Source organism: Lonchura striata, chromosome 2, assembly GCF_046129695.1.
Source record: "Lonchura striata isolate bLonStr1 chromosome 2, bLonStr1.mat, whole genome shotgun sequence".
NCBI lineage: Eukaryota > Metazoa > Chordata > Aves > Passeriformes > Estrildidae > Lonchura > Lonchura striata.
The window spans coordinates 72,453,503-72,466,473 of NC_134604.1; the positions used below are offsets into that span (position 1 = coordinate 72,453,503).

The 12,971-nt window shown below is 39.9% G+C and overlaps 1 protein-coding gene across 1 annotated transcript in view; it reads left to right on the forward strand.

Moving 5' to 3' along the window:
* Positions 1–12,971, forward strand: part of ARHGAP20 (Rho GTPase activating protein 20) — a 56,755-nt gene that overhangs the window by 27,002 nt on the left and 16,782 nt on the right. Inside the window, 4 exon segments of the mRNA XM_021525705.2 lie at positions 4,242–4,391; positions 6,207–6,248; positions 7,225–7,309; positions 9,996–10,073. Of these exon segments, the coding sequence (XP_021381380.2) occupies positions 4,242–4,391; positions 6,207–6,248; positions 7,225–7,309; positions 9,996–10,073 (355 nt within the window).

Below are 12,971 nucleotides of genomic sequence, written 5' to 3' on the forward strand. Positions count from 1 at the left end.
CTTAAGCAATTGTTTCAGGGGCTTCTGGGAAAATCCAGAAGAAATTTGTGTTTTCTGTAGAAATCCGAGCTGTATCTGTTTGAATCACACATAATAAACATAACCCCCCCCAGCTGAACTCCCTCACTTGATGTGGTGTGACAACACAGAGGACATTTTACACAAAACATGTTCCGCTATGGGTGGGTAGAGAACGTTAGGATGTTTAGGGGAAATCGTGTTCTACTAGCACTAGCAGTAACCACATTGTTACTGAACTGATTTTTGCTTATTGCTGGTTTAAGGTGGAATTCACCTCACCTAATTTCAGCTGTAAAGTTAAATACTTGCAGCTTAACATAGGTTTCTGGGTTCCTTTTACAGTCACTGAGGCAAAACCAGCTCCTTACTGTGGCGAACTCACCTGTGCTGAAAGAGCATTGATGGTGGGTGAGGGGAGTCATGCTCTGACGAGTCTCTCTCTCTGTCCACTGGCTATTCAGTGGGCATGCTGCACTAGCTTAGCTCCCTAAGTGTAGAAGAGTACAGTCAGGAGAGATAAAGCCCCCCCTCCCTGGTCAGCCTGGTGAGCACAAGCTGTGTTACAGCCCTGAGCTGCACATTACTGCAGGTTTGGCTGGGTCCCAGTGGGACTATTTGCATAGGAAAGCACTAGTTGGTGTAACTGCACAAAAATCTGGTCCCCAGGGAGTAATAACAGCTCCTACAGCATGTGATTTAATGTGGTGAAGAGAAACAATGTTCAAAAAAGGTGGAAGAGAACAATTTGTGCTTTTGCATGTGAAAAAGGGAGGGGGGAGCAAGTTTTTTCTGAAATGGCAAAAATAGTATTTTGAGTGATTTTACTTCATGTATTTTGAAGAACTATTTGTGATGTTCTCTCTACAGCTGCCCTGTCAGCAATTAAAGCATCAGAGCTGTCACTAATGAATACTACTTAAAAATCAGCATTTTTAAAACTGTCTCACACTAAAATGCCAATGCTGATTCCTAGAAGGAAAACCCAAGTGTGTGCATTGCTATGTGGCCGTGACTGTTGATTGCTATTGGCTTTTTAATCGCTGGTGCAGAGCCAAAGCAGTAAGACTAGGACAGAATTAGCGATACCTTTGAATCTGAATTAACCTCAGAATTATTCCTTGTGAATAATTCTGTCTTAAGCAGTTTTTCAGCTTGGGGCATATGAGCCCCTACGGTATCTTCAGTCCAGCTGGGCCTCTTGTGGGTGGGAGCTCAGCTGCAGGTGACCAGTCACTGTACAAATGGAGCTCATGTACAATCAGGCTTTGTATGACCAGCAAATGGGTACAGGTTTTTGCTAAAGAGAACAAGTATCTTGTGTCCTCTGAGCTTGCTGAGTAAACTGCTTGTACAGGGCTGAGCTCCTACTTAAAGGAAACAAACTGGCATTGCTCCCATTGGAATTTGTGAAGGGTAAGTCAGTCCTCTCCATAACAGGTCCATGTATGACTTTGGACAAGGGGCCTCTGGGTTCATTTTTTTGCTATTATTTTGCTAATAATATCTGAAATACAAACTCATTTTCCTATGATGCATTATACTAGTTTATAAAAAAAAAGAATGGTACTCACATGCTGTGCTCCTCTGGTGCCTTCACTACCTTCATGTGAGGATTATGAATTTATTGAAAGAGTTTTTCTAACTAAGCCAAAATCAAGTATGTAAAATGTTGTTCTCTTTTTTATATATTGATTAGATTTCTTACAGAGAGTGTATGTTTTTATTTGGCAAAGTAAATATTTCAATGACCTGTTAGTTTTGTGATGAAGGTACATTTTTGTGTAGGAGACACAGAAAAATGGTTTCCTTTTTCTCCTTTGTGATGTGCACCTGTGTACATATACGTGCCTTTTAAGGGTATTTTCCTGAAGTGGTTGGACATAGAAATCAATGTCTGAGTTCATACATGGAATTATGGCAGCAGTCTCACAGTAGGTCCATAAAGGCTTTTGTCAGATAATTCAGTTAAGGAGATTAACAAATCTGGAGAGAAATTAATCTTCCATCTGTTATTGGCTGCAAGGTATCCAATTGTAAGCAAAAGGAACTGTGTGTACTTTGTAGAGGTGGCATAATTTGGGGTGTGCCAGTATCCACAGCATTGATCTTCATGATTTTCCTGTTGATTTCAGTTGATTTGGAATCTGCCTGGTATTCACAGTAATGTTTGCTAGAAATATACAATACTCATTATATTGTTATTCTACCCATTTTTTAGATGTTCTGTCATGCTGCTTCCTTAGTCAGCAATATATTAATTTCTAAAGGTAATGCTTTGGCATTTAAACAGAAGACCCATGTTTCACAAATGCTAAGAATCCATGGATTGCATAAATAACATGGCAGATGGGGATAAAATTATACTTTGGGCTCTTTAGATGTTAATGGAGGCTACTGTTTCAGCATCTCTGGAAACCAGGCCCCTTGAATGCTGATAATAGCTGAAAGCTGTGACTAGGCATGGCAAAAAGGGAAGAATATACATCAAGCATAACTGGAGAGCATCCTTGTGTTTCTGCCAACACCCTGCTGACACCTGCTACTAGCACTGTAGGGATGTGGCTTTATGGACTGTAAATATTTAAAAAAATGAAACAGCACATAGAGTGTTCAATGTGTACCGGGCAATGGCAAAAAGAAGTTGAGGAGAAAGGGAGGGTCAACAGATTGATTTGGCAGAGTCAGACCAGGCATCCATTTATTAACATCTACATTAGAATTCACAGCTGTATTTTTTTGTAAATCTACATTTTCACAATTCATTCCATGGTCAGTCAGAATTCAGTTACTTTTGTATTCTTGACACACCTTACTTGTTGCATCATAAACTGATTTGGTAACAAGCATGTTACCTGTACTTTAAGTTTCTCTTTAATTGGGATGGAAAATGCCATAAAGAGAAGAGAAATGTTCAGCTGATCAGGAGACACCATAGCCTTAGGTTTGATAAGTACTGATGGTTCTTTCTTGACCTTCCTCTGAATGTGCTGCTCTATCCCACCACACCTGTTAGCACAATGTCAGCTGGAAAACTCAGACCAGCCAGGTTCATCTCTGTCCTCTAAAGCTATGAGGGTCAAGTGCTTTCATGTTTCAGACTGTGTTAGTTCAGTCTGTCCCAAATCAAATACCTTGTAAACAAGGCTAATCTCAGAGAAGGTAGTCTCTGTGTGCCAAAGCCCTAAGAAACTGCTCACCTGGCATATTTTTTTATAGAGCACTAATCACCATGGTGCCCAGCACTGTCCCCATCCACATTTGCAACACAGTGATGAGCTGATGTGCTCTTAGTTTCAGGGGGGGATCTTTTCCTCCAGCCTTTCCCTGCTGGCCCAGGAGAACCACAGCTCAGGTAACTCTGCGGAGCTTGAAGTGGGTGGCTCTGGCAGTGCTGCAGAGCTGGATTGGCTTTGGGAGTTTTTACTTGTTTCTCACATACCCTAGCACTTGCTAATCCTACAAAAGAAGGATACTTATAAAGGGAAATCTATTGGAAGAAAGGAGTTGAAGTTAAAAACGTGAAATTCTGTAAATTTGTCCTTTACTCAGTTGTTTAGTAGCATAAAACATACGAAGGACCAAGTTTTTAGGAATTTGGAAAATTATGTATCTTCCTTATAGATGAGTAAATATTTTTAGAATGCAGAAGGTCTTGGCTCATTCTCCGAGTGATGTGTTTTTAAAGCTACTATGTAGAAAGTTTGTGAAGGCTGTGTGGCGACCTGTGCTGTAGTTAACAAAAATGGCAATTTTTTGCTTGTGTTTTCTTCAGGTTTGCTTCATTGGCCCTGGCCTAGTTGTCACTATTTAAACTCATCATCATTTTTGACTCTGAGACTAAGCAATAGAACTGTATTGTGAACTCCTCAAGCATTAAAGTCACTGAAAGGAGAGTCAAATACAACTGGCAACCTTTTCCTCATAGCAAGATTTGGAGGGCAACTCTAGACATGGACAGCTTTCCCCCGATAAGGGGGATGTACAGGGATGCCAGAAGCAATCTCTTTATTCCACAAATAAGAGATTGTTGATCCCATTTAAATGAAAAATTGTTTTTATATGCAACCCAATAAAACATTTTCTTTAACTGAAGCAGAAGTGCTTCTTCTGTCAGCTCCAATGCAAGCCTCTCATGTGCCTGAAGGAAGAAAAACTCTAGCTGTTAAATCTGCTGTCTGTGTTTTCATGTGTGTGACACACCTGTGAATTCCCACCTGCAGGTCACACTCTCATTTCAAACTGAAGTGCCAAGCACGTCTCTGTGAGATGTGGACAGCATTTTGTACAGAAGAAGTGTGTGAGGGCAGCACAGACCCAGACCGCTCCTTTGTTTTGGGCTGGCCCACCACAAACTGTGTGGCAAATTTCAGGTAAGAATTGAAATATATTTTATTTAACAAGTTATGCAAATGTTTCTAGGGTGACAGGTCATGAGACTATCACAGATTTATTTCAGCACCAGTGAATGTGGGGAGCAGGACTTGCTGATTCTCAAACCAATTCCTTCCACTGCTCTGAGCAACTTGCCCTCCATTACTGCGTCTTCCATCTCATTTTAAAAATTGAGAAAATACATTATTTGACAAAGCACTTTCTGTGCTGCAAACTTGCTCAGTGGAAATTACCTTTTTTTTTGGTATATCTCAGCAAACACCTTGGCTAATTACTAAGATGAACTACAAATATTAAACAGCCAAGCTAATGAAAGGATCAAAAACACTCTTGTATGACAATTTTAAACAGAAGGCCATGTATTGGAAGTAGCAGGAAACTTACATTGAAATACTGACCTTTGTCCTATTTCTCTTTTTTATTTAATTGTGCCAGAGAAAATGTCAAAATTCCTCTTAAAGCAGAATCTCTGAATTTTAATATCAAGTAAAAAAAAATTTGTCTGTCTTTGCAGCATTGACTGTAAGACACATAAGGGCTGCAGAGGTAATTTCAGTGATTAGGATAATTTTAGTCTCAGCGGGAGGGCTCTTTCAGCACTCTGGATGAGGGAGGGCACCATCCCCCTGAAATCCCAGCTGCTTTGCCTGAGTCTTAGGAATTGCATTTCCTTCTTTATCAACACAGAGCAAAAGCTGGAGTATCTGGCTTAATTTCTATGTCCCATTGTCCATACCTAAGGACAATGTTGTCTACAAATTACACTCTCCTGAGCTGGTTGTGCTGTTTATGTTTTTTACACTTAATAGTCCTGAGACAGCTGAAATTTTCTGTTGGTTTTCAGTTGAAATCTTGCCAATAAACAGGAGCTTTGATCTTAAGACAGTATGTGATCCTTTATAGATAAGTGAAAGTCGTTGAATAGGAAAGCTTCAGTCAAAAAGAGCCAGAGATTTTACAGAAGTGAAATTATTTGATGTCGGGAGGTACACAGAAAAATCTAAAGGGCCATGCATGAGTGCACAGATGTCTGTCCACCAGAACTGGACTAACCAAATCAGAATCATATTTTTTACATTTATAAAGTGCATTTCTCTCACAGCATCATTGAGTAGGCTTGTAGTTCCCTAAATGCCTGCTGTGTAAATTTGAAAAACTTGATTTGCAAAAGCAGCAGCGGGAAGAGCAGTTACATCTGGGATAGGATTTAAATCAAGAAATTTGAAGCAGAATTAGGTTAGATTCCTTGAACTGTCATATTATTAGCTATATTTTACTGGACAGCTTTTTATCCTTCCAAGTATACACATGAGATAAAGATAAATGAGATAAGCCTCCAAATGTCCAAAGTTTAACCCTACTGAGTACAGTGGGCTTTTATGTACTTCGTGATGTACTGATAAAACAAGTAATAAATAAGAATTAGAGTGGAAAGAAATCCATGTACCTGAGGAAATACCTTTAAACTTTTGAATTAAGTGGTTTTTTTTCAAGAGCCCTTCTCTTCTATTTGGACATTACTTTCAGAGTTCAACACATTTCCTATGAAATTCACTGGTGAAGCTTTACCTTCTGTGGCAAAAATGGTAACTGGGCCTTTTGATCTCCCTGGGAGGCTTTTCAGTTTGCAGGGAAGCAGACTTTTCATTCAAATCTGGATATACCTTTTTGTTTTTGTAGGTATTTATGAAATTGCAACCAAGAAAAGGTCCATTCCATTGTGGTTTGTAGAAGGACTGTTTTGGTATTAGAATGATGGCTAATTTGTCCTGTTTTTCCTTTAATTCTTTTAGGTCTGCAGAACAAAAGGAAACATGGCTGTCTTGTTTGCAAAGGTACTTTATTATATGGTCTTTAAAGGCACTGGAAAGTGTCCTGGTCTAGACCAGTGATTCCGAAGCTGTGGGTGCTTATGCCATCATGATAGATAAGATCTTTCAAATATTAAGGAAAAAAAATCCCATGTCTTCTCCCTCAAAAGATGTTGTGTGCTTTATGCAACAATCCCTGTGCAAGGAAGGAATTGCTTCTCTGTACTCAGGAGAAAACTGGAGCAATTCCTATCACACATTGTTCCTTCCCAACAGAGCAGCAGGAGCATCTGCCACCATGGCTCGAGTTGAGCCTGGAGCTCTTTCCATGGTGATGGCATTCAAGCAAGCCCAGCTCAGAAACCTCTGCTCTAACCTGTGTGCTGCTCAAGGCTGGCTGTATTTTGTTCTGAAAAAACATGCCCAGTGCTGGAGGGTAAGGTCGAGGGTTTGCATAAATAGAGCTGTCTTATTTTATTGAGTGTTTGGACAGAAAACTACTAGTGGTGGTTCTGTTTTCTGATCACCCAGTTCTTCTGGTTGAGGCTTGTGTCTTTACCTGATTCTTCAGGGTACCTGGGTTGTTTAAATCATCCTTGCTGGGATGATTTCCAGTTCACTGTTCTCCTGTTTAGTCCTTTGAACTAGTCTGTACTGATGTAACTGATTCCAGTAGGAGTCTGTAGTGCAGACTCAGGCATCACAATGATGTGTAGTTTTAGCTTGATTTTTTTCCATTTCTTTCTCTGCTGCTTACTCTGATTTCTGCAATGAAATTCAGTACAAGAGGGCATTACTGCAGGCCACAGTCAGCCTCCATTCCAGATACTGCTGAATGCTTTCTTGTCCTCAGAGGTCTTTCTACTGCAGTACATCTGCAAACAATCTCCTTACCAAGTTACTTAATGCTTGATTGCTGTATAAATCTATATCTTGCTATTTATGTGTGCAATATTAAAAATTTACTTGTTTTGTACTTGTTTTGTACTTGTTTTGTCAGTCGAATAAGAGAAGAGAAGGAAAAAGACAATCCTAAAAGTATTCCTCTGACGATAATTGCAAAGGACATGGGAACCTGTGCATACGTAAGTGTTCTTGAGCTAAACAGAGGTCTAAATCCACATCACCTATGAGTGCTATTCACCTGCATCCTTTGGATATTGAGAGGTTTCCTCTGGTTTGCAATCTCCTTTAAGGATTCAGGCCCTAGAAAAGGCATGGCATAGATAGACCAAAATGTTTGTTCTGTCTCTTTAATACACAAATTCTGTTTTAAGGGCAGTGTGCTTGGTAAGAAATACTGGTTCTGGCACATGAACTAAAGACTGAAAAAGTGTGAGGTCCCAAGAAACACCTCTAGTATAATTTATGCATAAGCATCTCCAGAAATGTCAATGCTCCCTTTTTTCTTTTTGCTTGTGAAACTTACCTAACCCCACAGCTGCCTTCATTAAATTCTGAAAAGTTGCAATTGTTTTATTGTTTATGATAATCTTAAGTCAGTAAAGCAGTGTATAAGAACACCCTGAAGTTGCCTTAAGCATGTTAATCATCAAATAATTGATACTGTTGAATTTATAGGCACAGAGTAGATGGTAAGGGAAGGTCATGCAGAGTGAGTTGTACCTTTTTGACTATATAATTTTTAACCAATTTAAGCTAAATTCTTGTATGTAGCCAGTTCCATAGGGATATCCTAGCATTCCCTAGCATTTGGTGATAATCAATCCATTCTTCTTCTGCTTTTTGTCTTTTCTTTCTAACTGTGCTTGTGACATCTGTATTTCCAGTTCAGAATCCTAAGGATTATGGGCAAGGGCATAAGATATTTTCACAGAAGTTAGATTTCACTGTCTTTGTCCAATAATGACTCTCCACTTAGAATTTTATATTTGCATAAATGTAAGCATAAAGGAGTTTGCCTTTTTCTTTTTTTTTTTTTCCCAGAAAATTATTATTAAGGTAAACAATGACAGAATTGTCAGGTTGCTAAGGCAAAAGTTAATAAGCAATACTAATAATTGTGACAGTTCAAATGCCCTGCAGATCAAGGTCTACTCAGGTGTAAAAGTGTATAAATCATACATGCACTCAGGTGTTGCAGTCTTGTGCCTGGGTTTGTTGGGGCAGTGTCTTTTCTCCTTAGCTATAATTAGCTCTTGTGCATATATGGTCTCTTGATACTGACAGTCCTAGGAGTGACACACTGGAGATATTATCAGTAATAAAGCAGAGAGGAACAGATGGAAATGTTGTGATGCACATAGTTCTTATGGTGCTGTGGCTCCTGTGCTACAGCAGCTGCAGATACCCAAGAATTATTTCATTTTTGGACAGTAGGGAAGGCCGAACACAAGGTACAAACTATATTCTAGCCAAGGGCAAAACTTATGCAAATGTGCTGACCTACTCCTGAGAGCCAGATGTCATTGCTTCAGGCAAATGTTAAATTTTTTATGGTATGAGCGTTCAGATCTGTCCTGAAGCAAGATCCACAGTGTTCTCACTACTTTCCTTTCATTGCCATGGCAGCTTGTTACTGTCAGGGTCTTACACAAAGGTACAGCTCAGATCTTTTTTAAATACAAAATGTCAGGGGTTTGTTTCACCTGAACGTCTTATAGCCAACATAAAACTGACATGCTACACAAGGTGTCAGGGTATTGCAGACTGTCTTGAGACTGGCAGTAAACATCTACCCCCATCTCTGCTGCCTTCTGTTCTTTAAGGTGGGCCTGGGTGGTTTGTTGCAGTGGGCTTGCCTTGATTCTGCCAAGGCTTTAGTCTGAACATGAGCCAGCTGCAATCACAAGCTGTGTAGTCCTGGTGGCAGAGCCAAGCCAGCCTGTAACGGGGGCTCTGTGACCTGTGCTGGTGAGCGGGAGTTGGCTGGGAAGCGAGGCTGGCGTGGGTGTGGTGCTGCAAGCACTGGAGCAGCCCATGGAGCTGAGGTACAGAGCACTGCCCAGCAGGACATGAGCCACGCTGGTGCCAGGCTGCAGGTGCTGAAATCTCCCTCTGGAAAGACAGCTGTGGGAAGTGGCACTTTGGCTGGCACAAAGCTTGGCACTTTGTGCAGGTCGCTGTAGCTGGTTAGAAAGCGGCGTCTCTGCTGCTTCATGCTTTTCCAAACTGCCTATCAGCAGATTCTGGAGGATACTGGAAAGGTCGTGTTTTAACTGGATGGAACATTACCAAGAGGAAGTGCTTCTGGTACTAAGCCAAATCTAGCTTTGAGAAATCTATATAGAATGTGGGAAAGGTTATGGGGATGAACGGCCTGTGTACAATACTTTCTTACCATGGAGATCTTCAGTTGAAAAGGACAGAAACTAACAATTGATGTTTCACTGAAAAAAAAACTCCCTGAAATGTTTCATTTTTCAAAGGAAACTTCCATGCTTTTAAATTAATCAAACCATTATGTTTCTCTTATGCAGTGTCTAAAAGTGCAGTTAGTGGTTCTGACTTCTTGCATATTTTAATGTGGAAGTCATGTCCCAGTAATTGTAATACTCTCTCTTCTGATTGAGCTGTTGGGGAAGCAGGAAGCAAATACAGAAAGTATGTGACAAAGCAGAGGAATCAAACCTTGGTCTCAAACAGCTTGACCTTTATCTATGTAGTATAATTTATTTGTCAAGCAAAATCTTAACAGGATATTCTCATTTTTTCTAAGAATGAATTATGCAGAGCTGCTGCACTTCAGATACTCTATGCAAATCCAAACTTTTAATGTGACTTTCCCCTTCTCTTTTTTTCTGTTCACAGTCAAAAACCCTAAGTGTAACCAATGTTGATACAGCAAATGATGTAATTCTGATGGCCCTACAGCAGCTGGGAATTAATGTAAGTCCTTGCACCAATTTAATGAGTCTTTCTTTGTAATTACTTTTAACAATCGGATCTTCCCTTGCACTTTTTCCAAGTTTTAGGATATGAACATTAATTAAATCCTTTAACATAGTAGTTCAGAGGCGTAGAAATGCAGCAGAAGTGCCTTGTTAACATATAGACTCTAGAGATTATCAAGTGCCTTAAACGTTTTAAGTAAGCCTCTCATCCCTGTAAGAGATCAGTCATTTTTCAAGTTGCTTTTAAATCTCTTTTGCTGATGCCTAAGAGAAGATATCTTGACACAAGAATTGAAAGTTTGATCGAGCTCCTTTTGCATGCTTCAGTGTGAACAAGAAGCCTACTGGTCTGCCTGTTATGTGCAGACATGCATGATCAGCTGTATCCCCAGACTGCACTGCTCTCAAGTGTCCCAGTCAGGTACTCCAAATATCCATGAACCTTTGGAGTTATGAGATACACAAATATAACTAACTGATTGTCTGGAATCTGAATGCTCCCAATTTAAACAGTGTCCTGAAACTGTTTTGGAAAAAAGCTTTTACAGAACTTATGATAAGGCAGGGGAGTTACCAGATAGATGCAGTGATCCCTGCTAGATCAAGTACTGCCTCAACTGGCTTCCTTTGTCCTAAACCAAACTAGATAGTTCCTCAGGTGTGGCAGAGGATCAGTGCCAGGGATAAGAATTCTAGCTCTCTCACTGTGTTTCACAGCATGGCTCCAACAGTGCCAGTGATCATATAGAAGCTCCTGGATGACAGCTTTTTAACTGGTCTATGAGCTTGCTGTTTGGGTAACAGGATTTTTTAAAATGTTTTACTCATGATGCATATGTTGGTCTCATTGCATGGAATCTGACAAGTCTTTCCTTACCACACCCCTGAGTGTGAAGAGTCAAGTATGATGAGCAAAATGGCACTGTTATACTTCCCTGGGGCTTCTGGAGACTCAGAACAAAAGTTGGAGTAACCTAAGAATTTTCCTTCCCCAGCATCCATTATCCCTGATTTACACAGGCTTTTAATGCAGGAGTCTATTCTGCTAGCTTGGCATTTCCCAGGCACAGCAATTTGTGTCTACCCATCTTGTTATGGCTCAGACATCTCATATACACCAGGGCTGGGGCCCTGGCTCAGAATCCAATAGTCCATTTAATTAAGGAATCTCTGGAGTCGACAGAGGGATTGCAAGGTGAAAAGGATAAAAGGTGAATTAAAATTCGAATTTTAATTGCAGATTGTCTCCTGCACTTTGCACCAAAAATCAGGAGACCTAAGTGCTATTATAACTGCAAGTATTTATTGTGATGTGCTTAATTTTTACCCATTTTATGGGTGTCATTTGTGCTTCCTCACTTTGTATACAGAAAAAAGAGGAAAATGGTAATATTTAAAGAGAATACTTTGAGATTAGCAGGACAAGGAGTAGGTTGGGTTTCAGCATTGTGTTCTTTTGTATGTATCACAATCAACCTTTTCTTCCTCTTTACATTTTTATTTCAAATAGAAAAAGAATGAAAGCCATCTGAAAGATGTAACATCTTGCCTGCGGAATTATTTGCCCAGCTAATATACTACATTTTTTTGCTGCTTCTTTATAGCAGAAAGCCTTTTTTTTTTTCATTAGAGGTGTATCATAAGTTTAGCAATAAAATCAAACAAGCTAAATAAATTAAGCTGTAGCCTACATATCAATCAAACATCCACTCCCCTGCTAGGATTGTTCTGGCTGTAAAGAAGCTCTGCCTTACGTGCTGTATCAAGGTTTTTTATTTCTGTCCGCAGAGAACCACTTGAAAGGAGCTCCATGACTTTTCAATGGCAGTTATAAAAACTACATTTCACATATTGTGTGATTAATAGGGCTATTACTTTGGCTGAGTTCACTCTGGTTTAACACGTCAGGGTTTTTTCTTCTGTGGTTTCTCTGGTAAAATGACAGCTCGTGCAAAATGGCATTGATCATCTGTTCCAAATTATCAAGTGGGGCAGAAGGAAGGGCCTGGGGTTTCCCAGCTCTGTAAGTACACTTGCTGACTTTTCTGGGACAGTCACATTTACCCTGACAAATGGCCTCATAAAGCCATAAAGGACAGCATTTGCAGTCAGAGATGAAAAGTCTGCCTCCTGGAACCACGCTTACTGGCCTTTCCCTTCCCTGTTTCCCTTCACAGCAATGAACCCTTTCATATTTGTCTGTCAAAGGAAAAGCAAATACCCTTTCTTGTGCTCTTCAGCTGTATTTATTTGCTCCTGGCTGCTTGCCCTGAGGCATCAGAGATGTCTCCAAAGCCTATTTATTTTTCTTCTGCCCCCTGCTAGCTGACTTAACAGCAGTGCTAATATGGGCCAGAAAGCTCTGTCAGTCAGAGAGCAAACTGCAAAGGCTTTGTTGGGTGTATCAGCATTACATCAGGTGCATGCAGCAAGTAGGAAGAGTCTCAAAAGCCTTAGGAACACTGGGTGAAGGTCCAGAAAATGCAAAATAGTAGGCAAGTCTGTTTGAAAGGAGGTAGGAATTAACTCTGGATCTAAATAAATGTTGTCATGAGGTATTTAACACTTGTTATAGCCAGAAAACTTTTAGATTTTTAACTAGCCTGATTTAGTAGTGTCACCAAAAAGATATTTAAGGTAAAATAGATCACTTTTAATGAACTGTATTTATCCACGTTTTCTTCTGTACATTTCTGCTGAAGGCAACATTTAGAATTCACTTTAATTTGATTTGATTTAAAACAGAGATTTTCACAGCTTTTCCCACCCAAAAATTATCACATTCCCCAGTTTTTGAAAATTGTCTCTTTTGATGTAAATTTATCCTCTCTGCTGTACATTTTAAAGAGGCCTCAGTAGTCTTAAAACATCATCCAGCAGTCCCAAGCCCTTC